Below are 27,530 nucleotides of genomic sequence, written 5' to 3' on the forward strand. Positions count from 1 at the left end.
AATGGGAGTGGTTTCATAATTATCTATCAGCTGTGGCAGCTGCAGGGCTCTAATGAGGAAAGCTGCTGGACCTGCATCCCTTTAGACGTGTTCCCATTGGGAATATCTCACCAAAAATTACATTTTTGTTGCAGGGGGTGCCAGAAATCTGCCAGAAATCTGACTTGTATCTTAGTGCAGACTTCTGGGTGAATTGGTGAGCCAATCACACAAGCAGGAAATGATGTTTCTGGGGTGTGGTCAGTACATATTCTTTGTACAGCACAACTCCAGGTAGCCATATTGCATTACATTTTCAGAAAATTACAACAGCTGCAGATTGAAAAGCAAAGGTCATTTTTTATAACATTCAATTACAATAAGATTTGTGTTGCATTTGTATACGCTATATTTGTTTTTTCTTTATTTGCTGATTTTTTTCCCCACGAAAGTGGAATTACCCTTTGTAGATGGAAGTTTACTTCCTCTTTAACCCTTGCAGTGTGCAAAGAAGGATTCTTACTTTCCCTTGAGTTCAGCTTTAAACTGCCTAAAGCAAAAACTCAGTGTATTGATGGAAGTTGTATATTGGGGTTTCAGAGGTTTTATTTAACAGTGTATTTTTTGCTACATATAAATTCAGAAAAGTCTTTCTCAGATTGTATGTGGCAAGCAGACCTTGTGAATGTTTTCATACGTTTTAAGTGCTTTATGAATGGACAATGGGGCCAGCAGCTGTGTGTTGTAGATGGAATTCATATGTTGCTGGGGTTTCTACACTTTCACTGGGCCTCGGTAGCACACATTTTCCCTTTATTGAAATGCTGTCTAGTTCTCTGTCAGAATATGAATATTTTAACACACCTTTTCATGTTATGTCTGCAAATTCCATCTTTGTTTTTATTATGTTCCAAGAACAAAAATGTTAGCATGCTGATAGAAGATTGCAGGGCATAGCAATCCATATTACAGAGGAGATTCATTTTGTTTCTGATCCTGGGGCTTTGCAGAGGTCATCCTCTCTCTCTGGCCCATAAAGGCTACAGCCTAACAATGCAGGCTTGTTCAGAGGATAATAACAGATACAAAATAATGTTATATAGCTATCATAGAATCATAGCTCTTTCCCATTTTAGACTTGAATTTACTCTCCGGGGGTAGAAAAATGTGGAGATTATGGATTATAAAAATAAAAAAACGAGTGCGCTAATGCATTAAAAATGATGCTGTTATGTGAATTAGCAACTCTCAACAACCAATAGGAAGTCAGCTTTTATTAGACTCCACATTGTAAGCAATTGAAGGCTTCTAGTTGGCTGCTGTGAGTAAGAGTAGGGTATAATAAATGGTAGTGGTGCACTGAAATTTCGGCAACCAAAATTTTCAGCCGAAAATGGGCCTATCCCATTTCGGCCGAAAACGGGTCATATATGTTGAAAATTAATGGCCGCCGCAGCAGCAGCTTTCACTTTAACTGATATGGCGCATGAACGGCCGCGGCCGGCTCCTGAGACCCGCCGTTTGTACCTCCTCGCCCACCCTGTGCTAGACTGGTTGCTGGAATCGCCAGCCGCCTGGCGTCTAGCAACCAGTGACGTCACGGTCCTGGGAGGAGAGCGAGGCCGAGAAGAGGACCCAGCATGCAGAGTGGAGGAGGATCTTCCTTGTCCTCCTCCGTGCCTATTACTAACTCTCTGGCTCTACCCACCTCCTCCCTCCATCTTCTACTGTATGGCCGCTGCGGATAGGAAGGACAGGAGCAGAACCAGAGTCAACCTGCTATCTGTGGGGAGCAGTGAGGGACAACATATTATGTGTTATGATGTGCATAAAATCATTTGGGGGAAAAAAGTCAATTTCGGTTTTGGTTTTCTGGCCAAGGGCATCCTGAATTTTGTGTTTCGGCCCAGAATTTTCATTTCGGTGCATCCCTAATAAATGGCACTGTATGGCAACCATTGTATATAATATTCCTGGCATCTTCAACAATTTTGGCTTAATTTTGTGAATTGCTGAAATCCTAACTATGGGCGCCCCTGCCAACACCACCAGGCTCAACAAACTTCAGAAGAATAAATGAGAGCACACACTACCATGGGGTGGTACCATGAGTGTATGTAGCATATAGATGTGTGCCACATCCCAAAATTAGAGTATAGAAAAACTAGAACAACATGGACTTTATAGACACTAGTAAAACAAATTCATACATTTTATTGATTAGATATACCATAAATTACAATATATACAGAAACACATATCATCATAATGTTAAAATTGAAGACAAAAATATTAAAATACCCTTAACCGAACCGCATATGTCTAATTCTGACGGGGTCTATGGAGAGATTCCCCCAAGGTAGACCTTTCGGATTTGCTCTTCTTCAGGAGCTCTTCAAATCATTCCCCAAGGAATATCCATGTTAGAATAGTCAGGAAAGGGGAGTACAAATCCCAGGCTGGTTTCTTGAGTGAAAGTATGGTTAGATTAAAAATAAATCAACCAATGCCGGCGCATAAGGCAAATCTCATAGTTAGACAGCACCAAGCGAGTTCTACCAACAAAGGGATATATAGAGAAGGGGGAACAGTGATTATATAAATCACATAGTAGCAAATATATACTTATTTGGGTAGTAGTTTCTCTAGTGCCTATAAAGTCTAAGTTGTTCTAGTTTTTCTATACTCAACAAACTTCAGTTGATAAATCCAAAGGAAAAACTGTAGGGCAAACAGTGACTGACAGCCAATCAGCTGCACTGTCAATGTTTAGGTATTCTAACAAGCTCGGAATACAAGAGTCGGCAGGGGAGGTTTCTCTAGCCACGCTTTTAGGCACGGATGGGTGGGGGAATCGTGTGTATGGTCAGATGTAAGTTGTAACCCAATCCAACCAATTATGGATAGAAAAATGCAGATATGCCTTTGGGCTACCCTAAGCCTGTGTAGACAACCATGGGTTGACCTGTCTATTGGTCTTTTAAAACTCTATTCTGCCCTGGAGGCACCTCTAACAAGCCTGGAACTCGCCCATCAGCAGCAACAGGATTGAACAGAAATCTTTACTATATTTTTTTATGGTAAAACCACATTGTTTCCATAAACCTGTTAAATGAAAAAAAGTTAAATAGGCCAGGTCTTAAAATCGAACAATAGTAACAGTTCTGTTCCTTAAAAAAAAAGTAATTGAAAGTTAAAAAAAAAAAAGAGAAAGGGTTACGATACAGTAGAACAAAACAACATAACTTCGGTATAGAGAAGCAGATGTTCAATGCAACACACAGGGTTAAACTGCGGTTAAATAATTCTACACATAATCTGGTTGCAAGTACAGCTAGGATATCTAAAAACTATCAGCTTTCATTCTTCAACCCTGTCTAAAGCTGCCCATAGAGGGCTCAAATCTTGGCTGGTTTAGCAGGAACTGGCGGAGATTCTGACTATGTATGGGCAGGCTGATTGTACCCAAGTTGAACGATCGATCAACTTGGGCACAACCAGCCTGTCTGATTTTTCAGTTGATTATTGCCAGCAACTATAGCAGCTAGCAGTAATCACTTTGTGTTCTCTAGGCTGGGTCGGCTCCCCCCCCCCCCCATTGGGAGAACACAATAGCTTTGCGAGACAGATGGGGGAATCAAGCAATTTTGCAGGAAAATAAATTTGCTCTATCTCTAGCTTGCTTAACTGCTGGGGTTTTCCAGCAATGTAAAAAACATCCTTTACTTGTTTGTTGCCAGAACAGTAAAGAAAAACAGAGGGGTGCCAGACTAAGTGCAGCATTAAAATCAATAGTTTAGTTTGGGGTAAGACAAGTGACAACTCACAGAAAGATGAATATTACATGCACATATCACAATGACAGTCAGTCTCTGGGCTTCTCTGGATCGTCCTGGTAGTTTGGCAGCATCCGGCAACGGCTGTGCAGACAGATGGTAGTAGAAAGCGGCTGATCGGTACTGTAACCAGCGTGGAAACCTTTGATGGCGTCAGACTGGACGTGATGTCACTACGGAGGTCGTTCTGACGAGCATGTGGGCTGTGCAACAAGGCCTTCGTAGTGATGTCTTGTCCGGTCTGGTGCCATCTTGCGTTCCATGCTGGTTATGGTGGCGATTGGCCACTTTCTACTACCATCTGTCTGCACAGCCGTTGCCCGATGCTGTCAAACTACCAGGACGATACAGAGAGGCCCAGAGACTGACTGTTACCGTGATATGTGCCTCTAATAGTCATCTTTCTGAAAGTGTCCACCTGTCTTACCCAAAATGAAACTGTTGATTTTAATGCTGCACTTAGTCTGGCGCCCCTCTGCTCTTCTCTTCCTATATAAAGAGCTGCTGGCTTCGCTCTAAGGGTGCTGCCACTAGGTGCTGCTTGTCATTTTAGAATCACATGGACTCACTTATTATATCATGATGTTTTCAAATGCATCAGACCATATGTCTAGTACATTCCTTTAGTGTCACTACATTTTCACTGTAGAACAGTAAAGAATGACTTTTGATTGGTCGCTATGTCTTACTTCAGTTGGGTTGTCACTGTTCCTTGTGTAGGTGTAAGTGGGCCCGTAAAATGTTTTCTTTAGTTGGCCATACACTGCAGGCTGAATGAAGAGTAATCGAACATATCCCTCCATCCATACAATGCAGCATGATTGGACTAATCCGCCTTCCAGGCTATTGTATTCTGATAGCTGCTGGCGGTTGGCAGAATACCTGAACAGCGGCTGCATGTAAATGGATGAAGCCGCTGTATGACCTACAGTTTTATGCCTGATTCCTTTGATTTTTTTGATTTAAGGTGGTCAAGCGGGAGGAGGCCACTAGGGCCACCCACAAAATGATGTTCAGCTGATTCATTAGCTGAAATCTGCACTGGATATGGCCAATCTTTCACACTAGGGCTCCATTCACAATTGCAGGCAGAATCACCACACTGTGACAAATCGCACAACGCTTGTTCAGGTGCCATTCATTTTCAATGGCACCTAAACACGGGTGCGATTTTGCCACAATAAATCGTGCTGCAATCATGGCACAATTGTCATGCGTTAAGCTTGTTGCTAAAAAAGGAGCAGGAGATTTTTTTGGGGCAACAGCTTCACACATTTCTTTTTGCTGCGACTGCAAAATCGCACCTGCGTTTAGGTGAAAATGAATTGCGCCGATCGCAAAAACCCAGGTGTGAATGGAGCCTAAATTTTAGCCACATAGATATAGGGGTTTTCCCTTTTACATGCATTTTTGTGCATCAGAATGCAAGCGTTTTTCTGCATCAAAACAGACAAGGGTGAATAGGCCCTAAGGCTCCATTTGCACCTGAGCAGTTCGTTTTCAGGCGTTTATTTGGGCGTATTTTCAGCCGTTTTTCAGGCATTTTGCAGGTGTTTGGAGGCAGGCATTGACATCTAACAAAAATGCTTGTAATCTGCCAAAAATGAAGCTCATGTACATTTTTGAGCTTCAGGCGTTTTGCTTCAGGCAACAAAACGCTCATATGTGAACAGGGACCATTGAAATGAATGGGATTTTGCTTGTTGGGCGTTTTGAGACTTCAGAGATGAGCGTTTTACGAGCTGAAAAACGCTCAGATGTAAACGGGCCAATAAAATGAATGGGATTTTGCTTGTTGGGCGTTTTGAGACTTTAGAGATGAGCGTTTTACGAGCTGAAATACGCTCAGGTGTGAACAGGGCCTAATACTTTTTTGTACTGCCTGTATATCGCTGTACTGAATTCACAAAAGGTTTATTAGCTTCAAACTATTCTATACACCATTTGATGTCAATAAGCAGGCTATGATAAAATTAGATTTTTTTTTTTTCTATGTAAAAAAAAAGACTTTGATAGAAATCAGTTGACGCATTGGTTAATACGGATGAAAAACACTTCCGTACCAAGGGTAAAAAAAGACACACTTGTCAGCATCCAATTTACTAATTGTGCATCTTATATGCATTTGTGATTGACTGTCATATAATCTGTCAGGAGCAGTAAACGGCAGATAAATATTCCTTTATTCACTTGAGAAATCCAAATATGTAATTTGCATTTCCAGATCAATTAAAAAAAAAGAAATGACATCACTCAGAATTTTCATTTGCCTTGAAATATTTTACAGGCTTCCTCATTGTTTGTCTAACGCCTCGCCTTCACATAGCAAGACAGACCCACCCTCTGTGGCAGTCTGTGGTTTGAAGGTTTGCTGCAGGCAATCTGATTGTACAGGTGTACATTACCTGCAGATTAAATTGATAGGGAAGGACTAAGTATCCTAGGACGGGGAGGAATGATTGGCTTCGTACATTACGCAGCATGGTGCAGCCAAATGACTTACTGTGTTGTTCTGTCAGTCAGACTTATGTCATGATTTATGATGTGCATACACAGCCAGTTGTTAAACAGGTGCCAGCTGGACTTTGAAAACTACAGGAAGCCTTTCAGAAGGTTCTAAGACAGGCATTGACGGTTGGTGATATGTTTTCCTTACGCACAACGCCAAATGGCCTGTATGCTGCCAGAGACGTGTTGGATTGTGTTGTCAGTGGGTGCCTACAGAGATAACTCTTCTTCTGCCCATAGCTATTCATCAGATGATTCCTTTCATGTACAGTATGGAAGAAAGGGAGAATGGAAGTGTAACATTTCTCTACACAGTCACAAAATGGTGAACTGTGTCAATGGAAATGTAACCTATAAAATACATGAAAGAGTAAAAGCGCTGAACATGTGTCAGCCTTTGCTTTGCCGGTTTATTTAGTAAAATACTGATAAAGTAAAACATGCAGTAAGTAACCCATAGCAATCAGTTCATCTGACTATGCTAGGGAAGTCTGATTCGCCATAGGTGGCTCCTATTTCCGCTGTTTAGCCTATTATTGAGGATAATGCGCTAGGCCGGTGCGCCCTTTGTTTTTATTTTTTGATTTTAGTACCTTCGGACAACCCCAGTCTTAGGGGGTAGCTATTTGGGAAGCCAAGTATGATTCCCGTGTAATGAATTAGGCAGGGGGCCCTGTTTCTGAGCGCAGGAGAAAGGTGCTACAGCATTGCATTTGTTTTGGTTCCTCTGTTTAGCCTAATTTTGAAGATAATGTGCTAGGCCGGTGCGCCCTTTGTTTTTATTTTTTGATTTTAGTACCTTCATACAACCCCAGTTTTACGGGGCAGCAAGGCCGTAGCCATTTGGGAAGCCAAGTATGAGTTGTGTGGAATGAATTAGGCAGGGGGCCCTGTTTCTGAGCGCAGGAGAGAGGTGCTACAGCATTGCATTTGTTTTGGTTCCCCTGTTTAGCCTATTATTGAGGATAATGCGCTAGGCCGATGCACCCTTTGTTTTTATTTTTTTTATTTTAATACCTTTGGATAACTCCATTTTTACAGGACAGCAAGGCCGAAGCCATTTGGGAAGCCAAGTATGAGTTCTGTGGAATGAATTAGACAGGGGGCCCTGTTTCTGAGCGCAGGAGAAAGGTGCTACAGCATTGCATTTGCATGTTAGCCTTTATAACCACTTTAAACAGCCATTGCACTAAGGCAGGGGTGTCAAACTCAATTTAATCATGGGCCGCATCAGAATTTTGGTTGCCCTCAAAGGGCTGGTTTTATCTGTAGGATTAGCTGTCCAGAGCACCCCACGCCCCCTTTCACCCTTACATGGGATTTCAAGAATCCCCCCACCATCAGAAGTCAAAAGTCACTTACCCTTCCTTACATCACAATGCACCCCCTTACCTTGTGCTGCTGCCAAGAAGAAGATGCGGGTGGATCTGGGAAGAAGTGCCGAGTCTGAAGGAGAACCAGAGGAGGGCTGGAGTTAGCCTCCAGAGTCTGCTGAATGCTGAGACCAGGGGAGGCAAAGGCAAGGTGGGGTTGCAGCTGCACAGAGAGGTGCAGGATCTGGAGGAGGAGTTCTGCCCTCCTCTCTGCTGCAAACTGCTGAGGAGGGGGGGGCAAAGAGGAGCCTTTCTGCAGCTGCACAGAGGAGTACAGGATCTGGCAAAGGAGTTCTGTCCTCTCTGCTGCTGACTACAGAAGGTGAAGGCAGAGACAAGGGGGGTGTCGCAGCTGTAGGAGAGGTGCGAGGGCCTTGTGTTTGACACCTGTGCACTAAGGGATTAAAACAAAGGGGGCAAGCATTCCCCATTACGAGGAAATAGAGAAACTTGGTAGGATGTTCATATTGGTGCTGAACGGGTACATTGTGAAACAAAACACTATACGAGCTGTTGACATTTCCTGTCCGATACAGCTTTTAGTCTATTTGGCTTTGTCTTTCTACAGGTTCTCTTTAACTCCTTGTCAGGAATGTAGTGAATGGTTGCCCCATTGTGTATTTGCAATAGATACTTACCCATTGTATTGTGAGCTATGTTGTGCTATGCCTGCTGCTATTAATATTAGGATTTCCAAATGATGCAGTCTAATAAGATAGCCCTTTACATAATCTCTGTGACTAGGCTGAAAAAAAAAAAAAGAATCAACATCAAAGGAGGAAGCGGGATTGAAGTTTCAAATGTGCAGACTTGTACTGTGTAATGTAATATTATTGTTACTTCCCCAGCAATTGTGAGTAAAAGGTGGGAAATTGATTAAGAATTAAGTAAAGCTATACCTATCCTTCTACATGCTTTGTTAAGTAGAACATGAGGTCACCAAGGGTAAGAAGAGCCCCCTCTAGCTATGTCAGTATAAATGACTATTTAGTAAATAAGAAAGCATTCAGTTGTCCTGTATTTAACTCCGGACGGCAGACTAATGCGCTTCGACACGCCGCAGAAATACTTGCTGAACTGGTTTCTCTTCTACCTCCTTATTTTCTCCTTTCTTCATCACTGTCAAGTATCTTCTAATAACTGCCTGATTGTAAACAGATTTATAGGAAAGATTTTCTTCATTCTTTTTTTTTTGGACAAATAAAGGGAAAGTATAATATGTGTTCAGTGAGCTAATAGTTGGAGTCATTATCGCAGTCATTTTTATATGATATTTGTATTTCGCTGCCCCCTGCTTGAAGTTGAACCTAAGCAAACATTTAGCAGAGATTCCCTGCGGGGACTCATCTAAAAATCACTATATTTTAAGCAATAAGAAAAAAATATGGAAGAGAAAATGTGTTCAAAAAATAGAACCATATAAAAAATGATATTTATTAACACTGTAATAATGACTTAATGACTGCTGATCCCCGGGCACCAAGTCCCCTCTAACTAATCACAATGTTGGCTTTAAAAATAAGGGCTTAGGCAAAATATGCAGTGTTCAGATCTGTAATGTGTTTTATGGATTTGGCTGATGGTATGCTGTGGGTCCTAGCCGTAATCTGGAGCAGTGTTCAGCTGCAAAAAAAAAAAAAAATAAAACAATATAACATATTGACCGTATTTAGACCTCATGCACAGTGGACATTTTTACGTTTTATGTTTTTGGCATCAGACATTTTTTTCTGCAGCCAATAAACTCCCCAAAATGTTATCCTATGTCTCCATGCACACATAGGTTGTTATCAGCAGTTTTTGGCAGGGGCGTTTTCTGGCTGGAAAAAACGCCACCAGAACTAGTGGGTGCTAGAAGGCGTTTTCAGCTGTAAAAACGCTCTAACTCTGATAAAAGCTAAAAAAACGCTGAAAAACGCATCTATTCAGCGTTTATCAACGTTTTTGAGCCATAAACTTTTGTGGGAGTATAGTTTTGCTAAAAAAAAGCTAAAAAAGCTGAAAAACACCTTCTTCTCCATCTTTTGATAACGTCCAGTGTGCATGAGGCCTTAAAGTGATTGTAAGCCCTCACATATACCCAGTAAAGTGACTGGCCCTAGGTAATACATAGCAACGAAACCACTCCTCTTACATAGGTTGTACCTGTTTATCTACATCAGTCTTTCCTCTACATTCTGTGCAGAATTTACACAGAATCTCTCAGCTCTGATAAGCAGGGGGCGGGGAGCTGAAGTTACATCAGTGAGGGGAGCTCTGAGAGCTGATTGGAGGGAAGAGACACACCCCCTTTACAGCACACAGGAACAGATCTGAGGCTGTCAATCAGCTTGTGATCCCTCCCCTTTCACCTTTTTTTCTCTTGGTGTCAGAAGTGACTCATGCTTATAGCAGAGGAAAGAGGCAGTGGATAGAAATGACACTTAGTGCTCTCGATTGAGATAAGCACAAACCATAGAGGGATATGCTTTATTCATATTTCATTTGAAGAGGTTTACAACCACTTTAATGCTGTACGCATGTAAATGTCTGCGCTAATGTTTTCATGCATACCGCGTTCATTGGCCCTGAATAAGAAGAGTGCTAGGCGGCTTCTGCCACCTGTGTCCTAGCAACTTAGGACACTAGGTGGAAGAAGCCTCCTGAGTTCTAGCAACCCGAGCGTGCCTGGTGGTAGAAGTCACCTGCATCCCTATTTGCACTGTATGCAAGTTAGAACGTACATTTACATGCGTACAGTGTACTGACATGATTTTACAAGGATAGTGCTGCCAGCAAGGTCCTAGGTAAAATCTAAAAGCTCCTTTTACTTATCTATATTCTTGGTCCTTCTTTGGGTGCCCAGGTTTCTGCCTGGATGACATAGAAACTTCATTGGCTGCCCAGCAGTGGTGTTCTCTCAGGTCCTGACATCAGTGCCGGTTCACACTAGTCATTGCGGGCAAAGACCGCAGCACTGGATCACCAGTCTCCACGCTGGGAAGGGCAACATAGTCTGGAGATAGGCTTTAAAGGATAAGTTCACCTTTGGTATATGTTATATGTTACACCCGTTTTTAGGGTGAAACATATAACATGTTCTAGCGCCTGCCTCCTCTCCCCGATCAACCCCCCTGTGACAGCAGGCAGGGGCTCTCCCGATCAACCCCCCCGTGACAGCAGACGGGGGCTCTCCCCCGATCAACCCCCTCCCCCCCGTGACAGCAGGCGGGGGCTCTCCCGATCAACCCCCCCCGTGACAGCAGACGGGGGCTCTCCCCCGATCAACCCCCTCCCCCCGTGACAGCAGGCGGGGGTTCTCCCCCGATCAACCCCTCCCCCGTGACAGCAGGCGGGGGCTCTCCACCGATCGACCCCCGTGACAGCAGGCAGGGGATCTTCTCCCTGTAAACACTGTCACAATTTTAAAACAGCGCGGTTGTGCAGGGTTCCACCCACACGGCCGCGTCATTCATTCAGGGTTCTGTGAATAAATGAGTGAACTACAAGTACCACAGGTCTCTGCGGCTGACAGCTTGTAACTCTCAATGAACTGCAAGGGTACTGATGAACAATCTCGTAGTCACTTGATTCTTCCTGCCATTCAGTAGCTGTCTGTCCGTATCAGAGGTATGGGCAGTGTACTGAGAGTCTGCAGGATCCAGGCATTGCACCCACAATCTGCTGATCGTGGGTGCAATGCTATACAGGCTTCAGTTTAAAAACCTATTTTTAAATAAAAGGTTAACTTATCTTTTAAAATGGGCACTTACTGAAAATAACCCATTCTTTTCATTTCGTCAAAGCTGAAGTATACTTTTGAGAAGAAAAGAAAAAGTTTGCGGAATTAATTAAATTGCTGACATGGTTCATAAAGCAGACTGTCATCATGACAAATGCAATGCTCTATTTTAGTCATATGTAAACAGGATCCAAATATAAGCATTTATGATAATGTCTCGAGAAAGACACATCTATTGTTTTGGGTATGCAGTTTTGCTGGCACAGTACAAATCGTGTCAGCTAGTTTTCCTTTTTAATGTATTGCATTAGTTTATTTTCCTATTGCACAGTTTATTCATCTAATGATTCTCTTCTTTCAGTTTCTAAACAATTATAAATCAGCTTTCTGTTCATTTGTCACCAGACAGGAGTGCCTGCTTATTGCCACACCCTCGTTTTCTGTTCCTAAATAAGAATTGCTCAATAGGTTCTTTCCTTGCTATGCGGGGAAATGCTGAAGAAGGGGATCCCCATAATGTAAAACCCCCTCTTTTCAAAGTGATTGACAGTTTTGTAGAGGGAGGGTTGTCAGAGCAAAGCTGTGTGATAGGTGCAGAGTGTGTACCTATCCAGGGCAGGCAGAATCATTTATCAAAAGTATCAAACAAAAGCCACTAATTACAGAGCGCACAGGCAGCTTGTGTAGTAGCATAACATTGTTCCTGGAAAATAATATATGCTTTTTAAAAAATAATGTACTAGTTAAAACTGCTTGAAGAAATAGAATGGTGTCTAGTTTTAGTTATTATTGCCTTTAAGTAATTTATTAATGATGTTTACATATTTACATGCTTGCTCTTCCACATTTTTGATTACTATATTCAACATAGAGATTTGTAAGTGAGCCACTAGAGGGCGTACTGTATGCCACTGCAGTCTTTCCAAACCCTTATCCTTTCCCTGCATAGCAGCTGAGTCTGCTTATGTAAAGGCCGAATAGTGAATGCCTTTATGTGCATATATAATAACAATTATTCATAGACACAAGGTTTTTTAAAACAACAAACATAAATTAGATTGTTTGCAAGGATATCTTTTTATTTTCTTTTACGTATTTATATATAGATTGATAAAAGAGCTATACATTCATTCCCTTTAAGTTTCAATTATTACTGTTGGTTTGAATGTAAAGCTATCTATTTTACAACCTGGAGTTTATATAATAGCACATAAAAGAACAAGGATAAACCCTTAGAAATGAATCAGATTTCATCAGATTAGAGCAGTAGGAACATAATATATATATATATATATATATATATATATATATATATATATATATATTTAGAATTGTTGCATTGGTCTGCTTGATTTTCTCTTTTGTACAAGGATATAAAGCCTATTGGCATAAAGTAATGATATGTACTGTAACTCATACCCACCCATCAGCAATCATTCTTTATTTTCACTGCTTTAAATCACAAAAGAGGGAAAGGGGGATTAATGGCTGTGGAATTGTTAAAATGACTGCTCCTTGGATTGTGCTTAGGGATGATCAAATCAGGAGAGTCATCAATTCAGCACTTTTTTTGAGTCTCCTAATTTTTTTTTTTTTACATGTAGATCTGTGGAGAATTATGCAGTTTAGGAATCTAGGCAATTATGATAAGTTCATTTGGTTCTCTGCAGTCTGAGCAAATTTGCATGCAGTTATTCTGGGGAATTAAAAAAACCTTGTCACAAATTAAAAAAAAATGCAGGTAAAAGTCCAGAAAAAAAAATCAGATATTTGAAATGCTTGCTTGCAGTGTTTTTTCTTTCCATGAATGAATTTCCTATTGATTTGCAATGTGCCTTTTAATAGGACTACTCCAGGAAAAGTCAGTTTACTAGTATAACCCCCCCCCCCCCCCTTGCACATTCATAGCCCCTCTCCTCTTCTGGGAATTTCTAACTGTCTGCAGCCCAGCTTCTCTGCCCCTCTCGTTACCTCCCTACATAACCTTTTATGTAGCAACCAAGAGTGAGGGTAATACTGTAGAGCAGTGATGGCGAATCTTGGCACCCCAAGGGTTTTTAAACTACATTTCCCATGATGCTCATGCACTCTGCAGTGTAGTTGAGCATCATGGGAAATGTAGTTTCAAAACCCTTGGGGTGCCAAGGTTTGCCATCACTGCTATAGAGTGACAGCTCTGAGCCTCCTGGGGCTGACACCATTTTCAAGATGGCTGCTCTTGGGGCTTTTGGATATTTACACAAGGGAGGCTTTTACAGGCATACCATGTATAAAGTGTGTTAAACGTACATATAGGGGTTGATTTACTAAAGGGAAAAAGCCTGCACTTTGCAAAGGGCAGATGCACTCTGCAAGTGCATTTGCCCCAGAGTAGAAAACTCTGCTGACTTCCATCATTTAATCATGTGCAAGCAAAAATGCTGTTTTTTTTTTTTAATTCCCTTGCACATGATTGGTTACTCTTTGCAAAGTGAAGCCCTACCTTATTTACTAAGCTCTGAAGCAACTGCACTTTGCAAAGTGCACAGTCTATTTGCCTTTAGTAAACCAACCCCATAATCTTATAAACATTTTTTTTTTTTTTTAAGCAATGGTTTATGATGGTGATTTTGGAAAATTAGCAGTTTTCCTGGTTATACCAGCTTTCTATATCTATTTGTATATGTACTACTGGCCTTTGGGAGAAGCAAGAAGCATGTGGTTTGGTGGTTTCTTCTATAGCTTTGCAGTGCTGGCATTATTGCTCCATTCACATTTGAGCGTATAATTTTCAGGCGTTTTTTGGGGCGTTTTTCAGGCCTTTTTTACAGGTGTTTGAAAGCAGGCATTGACATGTAACAAAGACACTTGTAATCTGCCAAAAAAGAAGCTCCTGTACTTTTTTGAGTTTCAGGCGTTTTTCTTCCGTAGTTAAAACGCTCATATGTGAACAGGGGCCATTGAAATGAATAGGATTTTGCTTGTTGGGCGTTTTGAGACTTCAGAGATGAGCATTTTACAAGCTGAATAACGCTCAGGTGTGAACAGGGCCTATGTGTTTGATGTGCTTCCAGTGTTTGCCTAAGCTGCTTGGGTTACTCTTGGTTTTCTTCCACCATTAAATACTAGGAAAACAATCAACCTATACTAAAACAACTGTACAGCTGTGCTGGAGATAATAAATTGTAGTATACATTGTTGCAAAAAAAAAAAAAAAAGTAAGTAAATGCGCAGTCAAATTTTTGGATTTTTCCATATGAACACTTTGGGGGAGATTTACTAAAACTGGAGCACACAAAATCTGGTGCTGTTGTGCATGGTAGCCAATCAGCTTCTAAGTTCAGCTTGTTCAATGAAGCTTTGACAATAAAACCTGGAAGCTGATTGGTTTCTTTGCAGAGCTGAACCAGATTTAGTATGCTCCAGTTTTAGTAAATCTACCCCTTTGCTTACACTTATTTTTAAGTTTCCCATAGGGCATTTCTAATTTATTGTAATAGCTTCCTAATGGAAAATTCCACTATACCAATGGTAAACTCTTTGTGTGTTTGTGTGTGTGTGTCTATATATATATATATATATATGTATGTATACTGTGTGTGGGTAAGGTAGTGGTTAAGCACAGGTGCTATTATACATTCCAGCAAGGAAGCATTTCATGATATCTGTGCAACCCCCAAGTGAAAAGGCTGTGGCATCGCATTACTCCGGCACCGAGATAAGTGATATGCTAGCTGTATGATTACAGATAATAGCTGCAGGGAAATAAGCAAGGCTCTTCCTTGGCTTTGATTGCCCATAATGTTAACCAACAAAAGCAGTAACTATAAAGTTAGAAGATCAAATAGGCTGGAGCCTGGCATTCAGCTGCTAGGCCAAATCCAGTGTCAGCCTACTGACATGAGAATTGATTTAGCAATTAATAAACTTACCTGGTGGCCTTCTCGAGTCTTACTAGGAAGGGATTCCTGGCTAAGGACTTTGTTCTCAGTCTTTAATATTTTAATGAGCCCGCAGGCTTAGCTGCGTACAAATGAGTAGGGATTTCTAAGTGCAATGTTTAATGTTTCTACTCCGCAAAGGATGTTGATTAGAAAGCTCTTGTTTCTATTTCCCACAGGCATTCTGCCGCAAGCAATATTACGTACAGAAAGGCTAAACTATATTTGTGGATGATGCTGTATTGCTTGCCGAGGCCTATAGCTTCATTCGTATAGCTGAGGCCTGCTTGTTGTGTAATGTTATTTATCTTATGGGTTTTGGAAGAGAACTGCTCATCAAGTGAAGTTTTATATGCAAAGAAAAAACAAAAACAAGCATTCTCTGATGTAGGGTTTCTGTTTCTTTTATGTTTTTGTTTACGTTGGTTTTGCTATTTAGGTTTTTGGCCCTTTTTTCTGCTTCCAGTCTTCTAGTTTTGAGTATTTTCTTGGTCAGTATTGGATGCTTTGCAAGCTCCTGCTTCCCTTGCAGTGCTCTTGAGTCATATACAGTTTTGCTGATAATGGCAATCCGTGCGTTAAGGAGATGATTTTACAGTTTTGAAATAGATACATGAACTCATTCTCAGCCTGCTTATAAACAGAGCTGTGAAGGTGACAAATGTTGAATGCGTGACTTTTGATCTTTAAAAAGAAAAAGAAAAAAAAGCTCCTGCCAACCTGTACAAAACTCTTCTATCATGAATATTTAAGTTCAGTGTCAAAGCTTTTAAAGGGTAAAAATTTCAAGTAACTTTTCTAATTATTTTATTTCAGAAGGTTTGTCTTTCCTTAAAGTTAAATAAACTAAAGGCCAGGACAGGAGCACATGACTGAAGGCTGAATTATTATTAATATTATTATAGTACTAGTACCTCTATTGCCTCAACTTTTTTATTTATGATCATCAACAATCATAGGTGAATTCCATTTATTCCATAGGAATGCTGGCTCTCTCTACCTTCATTAGTCCACTTACACTCATTTACTTTTGAATTATAGTAGAAGTTCAGGCTAAAACTAAAATCTAGTCTACTTGTATCCACACTCTAAGAATAATCTATCTAACCCTATAAAGCAAAAATTGCTATACATACCTTTTCCTGAAGCCGATCCAGTCCGGTCCCGTGCTGAGCTGTCAGCGGTGGCTTCTTGGTGGGGGCATGTGCAAAAGAGGCAGCTGACAAAGGAAGCTCCATAGAAAGTCTATGAGTGACGTCACTTCCCAGGCATTTCCCAGCCATTGTCGGCTGGCTCCTCTGCAGAGCTTCCGCCGATGGAGACTGGACCGGTTCGGCTTCAGAAAAGGTATGTATAGCGATTTTTGCTTTACATGGCTAGATAGGTAAGTCTTAGATTGTGGATGCAAGTAGATTTACAGATTTTAGTTTTAGGGTGAACTTCCACTTTAAGCCTTACCCATCTGAATTACTGGGATGTGGGATTGTGCCGAGGAATCTCAAACTCTTGTCAAGTGTTCATATTTATATTATTCATTATTTCCCTAATGATATGCTTGTATTCTTTGTTTCTGTCTTCTCATGATTTCTTTTGTTCTCATTATTTTTTATTTAGATTCCTTCCTGGTCAAGGGATGATACTGTATCCACAAATAGGAGATAAACTGGATATAATTTGCCCTAAAGTGGACTCCAAATCTACTGCCCAATATGAGTATTATAAAGTCTACTTAGTGGATAAGGAGCAAGCAGATAGCTGCACTATAAGAGACAAAACGCCTTTGCTGAACTGTGATAAGCCAGACCTAGATGTGAAGTTTACCATCAAGTTTCAGGAGTTCAGTCCAAATCTCTGGGGACTGGAATTCCAGAAGTACAAGGACTACTACATCATATGTAAGTATACTTGATTTTATTTATAACATATGTCAATTCAACTTTATGAAAGGGTGCCTTGTATAGAATAAAATGTATGTTTTACTTTTGCAATGTCTTCTAATGTCTGTTGGATACCTGATCTGAGACAGGCGATATATTGGTATATATCAGCCTAATCCCCCTTCTTAAAAGTCAGAAGTGTTTTCATATTGAAAATAGATTAAGCTTGGAGTCCCAATGCAGGCTCACAGAATAAAAGCTACTGGTTGTGATATATAGGCCTAGTAAAATGGGGGGGGGGGGGGGGGATGGGGGCGGGAATGACAGACTTTCCTCCAGGAGCTAAAAATGGAGTAGAAGTGAATAGCATGTAATACTATGAAATATACATTATGGCCGTAGCTTTTTAGCTGCATTAAATGGGTTTGCAGTCCGAGAGCTGATCAAAGCTTATGGAGCAAGAGACACGCTTTCATTACCTCAGACCTCAAAGCCCAGTTGCTCCGTGCTTTTTGAAAGTACTGCCCAGACTATCATGAAATATAATCATTTTTCGGCTTCCTAACATCTTTTATGACCTGTGAAGTGGGTAAAGGAGTGCCTCGGGAAACATTCAACTGAAAACCTCCAGCTTGCATGCAGACCTCATTAGTTCAGCTTACACTGAGATGATCATTTATTCTGACATGCACACACTCAAATAAGGAGGTTTTCCTAAATGTTCTGTCCAGTCTTTCTTTATTCCCTTTGAGTTTTCATCTAACTCTGTTAATTAATTGCCCTCTTGCCTCAGTGCAAACAATCTAATTCCCTATGCAGTCGCATGAATTGACCTAACATGGAATGCAGTCGGCTTGGATACATTTTAGCCATACAAGATTACCAGGGAGATTAATTGTATAAGTCTTTTTGGAGTCTTACTAAAATTGTGCTGTTCTGCAGTTTCCAAAAAGTCCCCAAACAAGGGTTGAACTGAAAAAAAAAAAAAAACCTGAAATCCCCATAGCTCATTCCTAACACCCCCAAGGAAAAATAACTCTATTAAGGCACTAAGGCACAGAGCAAAGTTTTAAGGTGCTACCTGCTGATATCCGCCAGTGCTTGGCAAGACGGGCCTGGAGGATAGAAAATACTACATTACCTTGTTCTTGTTGGGTTTATAGTGGACATGTGGGCTGAAATGGCTTCAGTTCAAATAACATTTAAAGGTGCCAAAATATGAGCAGATTGGGTCACCAAATAAGTCCAACCTCTGCAGGTGGCCATCTGCATTTATGACCAAATCTGTTAGATATAGGTTTAGTTGTGGGTACAAAATATAATACAGAAAATATGCCTTAATAGTTCAAAGTGCCTCATATTATTGTGTATTATCCCATAAAATAAAGAAATTCCTTAAAGAAGTTCTAAACCTCAAATTATATCTAAAGCCAACACTTTTTTTTGGATACGTTAGGGAATGGCAAGAACACATGTCTGGGTTTTTTTTTTTTTTACGGTCTGTCCTACTAGGTAGGTTTCCCATCTCTCTGTTCCTGGAATTACCAACAGAAAGTGAGAGGAAATATATCCAAATGGTCCAAACTGGAGTAAAAAACTCTGTCTAATTACCAAAGAAATGGGTGTTTCCATTTAAAAGATCCCTGCTATTTCTGGTTTGGAGACAGCCATAACAGTTTGGATTTTCAGTCTCCTCCTCAGTGAGTGACATACAACACAACCAATATATAGGGTGAACCCCCCCCCCCCCAATTAAAACCTGGCAGAGGTTCCAGTGGTTTCCCACTCTATCTAAAACTAAAATTATAATTTTGGCTGTAGGTAAGCTTCAAGGTTTCTAGTAAGCCACAACTTGAAGACAGGATGGGCCCTACCATTGCAATTTACTTTTACTGCGTGTAATGAAGCAAGTATCTTATCTTGTGTGGAATATCAGTTCCTAATTAACTCCGCAGGTAAATTTAGAAGGCTGTAAGAAACTTTTATTACTATATTAGGTGATTACAGCTACCATACCTTGACAAAACTTAATGTATTTTGAACTTTATTATACATTATATTCTATATATTTGATTGCAATATTTTTACACGAAGAGCCCTTACATGCTGGGGACAGAATAGTAATTTTTTCTTTCAATGGGATTATAAAAATCATCATTGGAAATACTGGAAAAAAAAAAAGTAAGCTTCTGTACTAGCGAAAAGCTATTATGTCAACGCTACTTTATTTTTATGATTCTTTTTGTAAGCTTTCCTGCTCTGTAGCGTTTGAGGCCAGTTCTCTAAGCCTGCTTTAAAAGTTCCAGGTCTCCAAAACAATGCCTTAAGTGCAAACACAGAATGGAAGTCACAGGTGAAAATGATCGCTGTTGAGAAAAAGCAGCTCTTAGAACCTACACAATTGTGCCTATTCTTGTTAGTGTTCCCATGAAAAAAATGACATATAATTTGCAGCTATTGATAGCTCAAGTGGAAATCCACCGTGAACATTTGTAATGTTGATAATGAAGATATGAAAGTGAAACTTATAGCCGTTTTTTATTTGTAGCACTACAGAATATGTGACTGAGCACATGAATCTTTTCATTATTGTTTACCTTTTGTTAGGTATTTATAGTAATGACATCCTTTTAAATGCTGTGATCAGTCCTTGTCCTAGTCCAGCCACTTCTGTGTAAATCAGTAAAGGAGAGTTAAAAAAGGTGAGAACAGCTGCGACAGATGTCTTGATGTGTCATCCCTTGAAGAATGTTGCAGTATGTTCAATTATGAAATTTGATAAAAAAGAAAAAAAAAAAACCAGGACAGAAACACAACTCCTTTAGACAAGACAGTATCAAAACATATAATACAAAGTTAAAAGGCTGTGTAGAGTTTTAGGTTTGTTGAGAGTATTGGTTTTCTTCTTCCTTATTATGGTATTCTATCAGGTTTGGAATAACTTATTGGCTTATTCATTTAAACAGATAATATATTCTTGATGGGCTTGCTGGTTCTAATTGATTAAGCAGGGGGTTGGATGTGGCGTGATTAGACAGTCTATGCTTTGCGTACCTAGAAAATAATGCCGTTTTAAGGCAAGAATTGTGTGTATTGATTTTCCAACTAGTATTAAAGTGGTTGTGAACCCCTCTCTGTAACTTGTACCTATAGGTAAGCCTATAATAAGGCTTACCTATAGGTACTGTAAAAATCTCCTAAACTTGCACCGTTTAGGAGATATTTATTTTGCATGCAGCAAATGACATCACTGGCGCATGCACTTTGAAGGAACGGCCGCTCCATACCGTTTCTTCAGAGCCCTGTGCCGTGAACGGTAGTTATGTCATCGCGGCTTCAGTCAATGAGATGGCTGGAGGATGCGAACCAGGAAGTAGGACGGCTGAACATGTCCGCTGTGTCACTGGTGAGCGGGCGGCACTGCGGGGGCTTCGTTCTAAGGTAAGCATTTCATGATGAGGTAGTATGCGATGCATACTAGCTCATTATGCCTTTGTCTTTCAGGTTTTTTATTTATTTTTTCCTGAGGTTTACAACCTCTTTAAAGTGCTGAATACCTAAAGTGGGGTACACACTAGTAGAAAATCAGCCGAAAATTCCCATCCGAGGTAAAATCGTACGATTTTCGGCTAGTGTGTACACAACTTTCAGCAGCCAATGCCGACATTTTTAAGGAAAAAAAACAGAGGGACAAACACCAAAATTTATATCGTCCGTCCCCAGACGACCAATTTTCGTTTAATGTGTATGCAGTCTACGTCCGTGAAAAATCGGATACGAAAGACCACGCATGATCTGAAGTTGCTGACGACCCGGAAGTCTAGGAACAAATGTCCCAAAAAAAAAAAATTGGACGAGAAATTTAGTGAACATTATGCACGGTCAACTAAAAACGGTTATGACTGCTGAGCATGACAGAGAAAAATCAGAGGATATTTCATCCGATTTGTGTACGAGCCTTAACAGATGAGGCAAGAGACTAGCAGGATTGGCTGGGATAAAGAATAGATTACTTTTTTTTTTAAATACTTTATTACTTAAGTTTATTTATAGGTATTTGTTAGAAGTAACTAATACATTTTAGTGTATCTGTTCATATTCTAGTGTAAAAGGGATAAAACCTTGGTTAGGTTTTTACTGTTGCCCTAGACCACATTGGTGAGATTTTCCATCACTTCCTGAAAGATCTTCCTGTCCTGGTGACAACCACTCCCCTCATTTGTTGTTCTTTTGTTACAGGGACAAAAACTGGACAGAATTGGGCTTTTTTTGTTTAGAGTTGGGCTTTTAGATTCTGTAGCAGATTATTTATTGCTGCCTAGGTCCCCATTGGGGAGATTTCCCTTACTTTTTTGTCCCAGATGTCCCTCACTTCCTGTCCCGGCACTGATGCCAATAATGGAACCTCTGGTTCCCCCATTCTATTCCTGTAGAGTATAGCCACTAGGCAGCCATGGACACTGTCACTAGGTTCAAATGAATTTCCCAGGAATATATGCTAAGTGCACCCCATAGCAGTGCTCCGATGGAAAAGAAAATGAAAGAAAATGTCCCTAGCTGGGACACAGACATCAATTAAATTTTGATGGAGGGTCTGTCCCTGCTCTGTACAAACTGAAAAAAAATGCTAACCACTTCTGAATTAATATATAGTGGGAGTATTCTCAGAAAACACAAATCAATATAAATCCGCTGCATTATAGTTTCTAATTTTTACGTGATCTACAGTAATAGACCTCCGTTTCTTTTCAACCCAGATTATTTTATGTTCATCCGTAATCCACATTCGCAGTCTCTTTGATGTAAAATCAAGTTATTTTTCATTAGTCAAAGCATGTAGAAAATTGCTTTAGATTGTCTTTTGAGTGAAACGGCTCCCCTCCTATGAATTAGGTTCATTGGGAGGGCAACTGTGGCATTTATTGGGTTTACCACTAGGTTGTCCTCTGTCAAATTACATGGCGTCACATCCATTGGGGCTATTATACAATGAGAATGAAGTGTTTTTAATTCATAGTGTTATATTCCAAACTGTCAGTTGGCATTAACTCAGTGAGTGGTGAAATCTCACCACCAAGAGATGAACTCTGCCTCCAAATGATGTTTTCCACTTCAGTGCCACTTGTAACGCAATTACTGGGTCATTAATATCATTGCATGCAATTAGTGCCAGTAGAGCAAGTGTGTGTGTGTGTGTCTCTTCTCTATACCATGACCCTTTGTTAGCCAGGGAATTCAGCCGATCAATCTAGACTAATCTTGGGAAAGCATGTTTAGATATAAAAATATTTTTGTGATTTACACAAAGTAATTGGACTGTGAGCAAGTCTATCATGGAAGAGCATGGGTTAAATTATGTATTCCACTGACCCCCATTAATTTTGATATATGTCACTTAGATGGCATAAGCCTATTCACCATTTTTTTCAAGCTCCTCACACCTTATTGTGCCTTCCAGTTGTTGTCCATTTCATTCACAGTCCTCTGCATTTTCCTCTTCTGCAAATTACTGTTAATTGCTCCTTTTATCGTTGGTCCCATCATTTTAACAGAAGCCCTCCAGTCTCACTCTAGAAAGGCCAAGAACATAAAAGTAAATATAAATTCTAATTTAGTACAGCCGATATTGCTCAGAATGCCCTGCGGAGCTTGAAAGGTTCAAGTTAGACAGCAAATTAGTGTATAGTTGGGCAATAAAAATAATATCTCGGTACTAATTTAGTTGGGCTTGAAGGAATGCACTATAAAGTCTTGATTTTAAGCAATTAAAATTGTTATTTATTTATTTCTTTATTCTAATCAGGTTGCCTCCTGAACTGTGAGGTGCTTTGCCTTCCACGGTTTGCTTTTAAAGGGCTTTTAAATCAAAATTACAACCTGGGATACATAAAAGAACAATTAATGACATTTACAGATTTATATGTAAAGGTTTCAGTATCTTTATCATAACTGACAATCTGAGATAAAAGGATCTTTGTGTGAATAGACGTCGTCATTAACTTTTTTAATTAGTTATTCTTCTGTAGGACACTTTAGATAGCTTCTTGTAAGTTCATAAGGAGGAACTGAGCATTTACAGTAGTTGTGTCTACAAAGGCTCCTTTTGCTGATTACATGGAAAAGGCTCCACTAGTTTAAAGAAGACATATATAAATATAATTTTAATTTATAGCTGAGCTGCTATATTTCTTTTTCATAACCTGAATGCAAAATAGACAAGTTAGTTTACATACATCAGGGCTGTCAGGATCTATAGCATGGGTGTCCAACCTTTTGGCTTCTCTGGGCCACATTGAGTGTAGAGAAATTTTCTCGGGCCGCATATAAATTATGTACTATAGTTAAGGTATATAAGTAATAAAACGCCGCTTTGCCCTTCCCGTGCTAAAGCCCCCCCCCCCCCCCAGCACTAATTTAACACAACTAGTGGATGATCCCCTCCGAGGCAGCCTCTGTGGCCGCTCCCCTGACTTGACTTCCTCTCCAGCAAAAAAAAATAAAAATATTCATGGGACAGTGGGTTGGACATGCCTGATCTATAGCATGAATCATATAGAAGATTAGATTCCTGTAACTAATGGAGTCTTTACTGTCACACCCCAATCTTACAGCTGAACATCGCATGTGCCTAAATAAAGAAAAGGCCTCCCTCCTCTGCCGTGAGTGCAGCAGAAGAGAGGAGTTTATTACTGCTAGGACTATTCGATCTTCTTGAGAAAATACCTACGTACTAGGCCTCTGTCCTGGGAAGGTACTTGTGTCTTTGTCATTCTCTTTCTTTGCTATCGGCACGGATGGCAATGAGCTGTGCTTTACAAAGACAGCTGTGGCCTGTGAAATCTGTGCTCATTAAATCAAGACACTTGGGTTTAAAGTGTTCCTGGTAGCTACTGAAAGACCAGTACATGAGAAATAAGTATATTGGTGCTCCTGATTGCTTTCAGAAATGGTTAAAATGGGGGGGGGGGGGGGGGGTTGAAAATTCAGTTATACTTTTTTTTTTTTTCTTTCCCCCTCCCTAAAAAAAAAAAATATCTCTAAATATAGCTTAGATTACAGTTAATGGAAGGAGGTGTAAGGTATCACTGTAGAATATTTATAAGCTCCTACTATGCTTTTGTCTGGGTACAGTTTCCACTTGATGCAGAGAGATAAAACTTCACAATTTGACCCTGAATAGTAAGATTTTTTTTTTTATCTTTCCATTATCGGGAACAGGAAGTGAAGAGCATCTGTGCTCATGAATACATTTAATGATTCGTAATAAAATAGGAATAGAGGTAAACATTCACAGGGTGACCTGTGTTCAGGAAAAAATCTTTAGTTACTAGAAGAGCTCCATTTAGCAGAGTGTCGTTTATTCTTTGAATTCTCTAATTCACAAAGGCCTTTTGCAACCATGTAAGCACACACAGAAATGTAACTGTGCAATGGCTACTGCAGTTTTTAGGCCTGTAAGGCTGGATAGTTGGATATTGGCTAATTGGGGAATCAGGGCTGTCATATATACATTATATCTGTCTCTGGACAGACTTCTGCTGCCACCATGGGTCATCAAGGTCTACTCAAGCACAAAAAAGTGAAGGGCTCTTGGGACATATAGAGGGGAAGGCATCACGGTTGTCTCCTGTAACATCCTTTGAAAGCATAACCTGATAAAACAAAGATGTTTTTCACGGTCAGTTTAGAAACATTAGAGGTTACAGGGGGGGAAGCACAGGACTGGGTGAGGCCCAAGTTATGACCCTTAACCATTTTTGAACAGGTGGTTGTCTACTGCTCATTGTTGCCGAACTTGCAGGAGGATTACAGTCACCCTTTCATAAATGGGGTCAGTGGAAATCTCTAAATGCACAGAAACAGTATACAGAGGCATTGAGTATACTTGTACAAAGATGTCACCATCCTTACTGAGCAATGATACCTTCCTACACTTATAAAACAACAAAGGAAGGTTGAATGTGATCACATGCCTGACGAAGGGGTCCTGCGTGACCCTGAGATGTTGCACTACACTTTTTTGTGATGTGATCTTTCTTTGATTAAAAACTTGTTTGGACGAAATTGAAGATCCTTGGTGTGCTGACGAATATCTACATTATCGTGTATGTTCCAGTATCCAACTGGCGGGCGCTACAGCACCCAGGACTTTAAGGCCTCTTGCATAGAATACTCCTGTTTGAGCATCTACTTTTTCAGATATAATATCAGGCATTTTTTGTTGTATGTATTTGCATGTATTTCCATGCATTTTCACATATATGCATTAGTGCATAAACGTAATCTCACGTTCTCTTGTTCTGTACAATATGCAAATGAAGATTTGTGCGTATTTGCACGCATTCATGCGCATGAGATGTAAATTACGGACCAAAAATGCTGATATGTATGTATATATATATATATATTTTTTTTTTTTTTACTGATAAATGTGCGACGCTTCTTTACGTGCCTGTGTGTATAGGCACATTACAAATAAGGGGCTGTATTTTAGTAAAAAAAAAAGCTGTACTGAACCTTTTCAAGCTGCAGTGTACAAGAGACCTTAGAGAACTCATTCCAGGAACATGTGCGAAGGGAATATGGACTGTGAATATGCTTCTAGACTGTTTAGGAAACTAACTGGCACAAATACGCACTTTACGTGTGTTCATGGTATTGTGTTAGAGTCAGCCTAATATCTGTGGACATGCATGATTTACAGTGCAATGTAATAATGAGTTTGTAATATTATAGGTATTTGCCTGATTAAACAGAATTTCTGTGTGCTTTAGTTTTAAGATTAATTTCTACCCAGAAAAGTTAACAAACCCCAATGTGTTCAGAGTCTTTAAATGATGACTTGCAGTTACCGTACTTGATTGACTAACTGGATGGCTTTTTTTTTTTTTTTCATAGCATCTGAAACTGATGTAAAATAAATGTATTTTTCTTCCTCATTAGTAGTACCGTGCACCACGGCGGCTGCTAAATCTGAAGTTTTATTTCACTGTAAGAACTGGTATAAGAATGTAAAATGCATTACAGAACCAGCAATGATTTCATCATTTCTTAGTACAAATGTGGAGTTGGGAATCGTCTTATTTAAACAGTGATGTTTTCACAGCTCTGATAGAAGCCCCATTTAATTATCACATACCGGAATAAAAAAGAGCTAATATGCATACGTTAAAACTTACCAAGCAATTGTATAAAAAAAAACAAAAAAAAAACACCATTACATATAAATACTAATTGGGGAAAAGTCAAAGCGTGTACTACACTTTTTTTATGTAGTAACTTACAATCCTATTTTAAAGGAAAACTTTGAGGACTAAAATGTAGACCCTGCCTTTGCTGTCATTACGTTGGTGCAGTCTTCGGGCTTCATCCTGTTTCTGACTTCACTGCCCAGTGAGCTGTTCAAATGAAACAACCATACAGCAAGGGGAGTCTGCCTAGTACACACTATCAGATTTTTTTTTTTTTTTAGGTTGAATAAAAGAAAGCTGACAGCTCTGGTCAGAACTGCTGTACTAACAACCTGATGTTAGTACAGCGATTTCCCCTGCTGAGCTGTTGTGTTCTGAGGGGGGGGTGCCATCAGCTGAGAACTCTGTTTAGGAACCAGTCAGCATGCATGTCCGACAGAAGCCGGCACAACATCTGGCTTTTCTTGGGCTGGCTGCCATACATACAGGGCAGAATATCGGCTGATGTCGCCCAACATTTGTCCCATGTGTACTAGGCCTAAAAGTGTTACTAAACCCACAACAGTAAAATCAGTCTGTATATGCAGTAAAGCATGGTTGTTATACTCACTGTGGAAGGGGTTAATCCCTCTGCATTGTGTAAAAAGACTGTTTGATCCTGTGCTCTCTGATCCTCTCCTTCTTTTACTGTCCCCAATCCATCTGCTGATAGCATAGAGCCCTAGGAGGCACTCTGCACAGGCTCAGTTTGGGATATATTGCTAGAGAGGTTTTTTTTTTTTTTTCGGGGGGGGGGGGGGGGTGCATGTGATTAGCACAGGGCCAATCAGCACTGTCTAGACAGAAGGTCATCTGTAATGCAGCCTCATAGGACAGTCAAGGAAGAATGAAAGCTCCTCCTACAAGCTTTAACCACTTATAGAAGTCCTGCCCATAGATTAATCGAATCTCGGCTGGTTAAGCAGTATCCGGTCGAGACTCATTCGATTTATAACCTAACTCATCAGCTTTCTCCTGCTCCTTTATTGTCTGCTCTGCATGCTGGAAATAGAAAGAAGACATGCCTGTATTCCCTAACTGTAACAGAGAATTTGGTGTTATTATTTTGGCTGTACTGTGTAATGA

General features: G+C 40.2%; 1 protein-coding gene across 1 annotated transcript in view; it reads left to right on the plus strand.

The window, feature by feature from the left end:
• EFNB2 (ephrin B2) overlaps positions 1 to 27,530 on the plus strand; it is a 63,156-nt gene that overhangs the window by 19,937 nt on the left and 15,689 nt on the right. Inside the window, exon 2 of the mRNA XM_082244541.1 lies at positions 16,952 to 17,232. Coding sequence (XP_082100667.1) covers positions 16,952 to 17,232 — 281 coding nt within the window. The remainder of the gene's footprint in view (positions 1 to 16,951; positions 17,233 to 27,530) is intronic.

This window comes from Pelophylax lessonae (assembly GCF_965119305.1).
Source record: "Pelophylax lessonae genome assembly, chromosome: 2".
Lineage (NCBI taxonomy): Eukaryota > Metazoa > Chordata > Amphibia > Anura > Ranidae > Pelophylax > Pelophylax lessonae.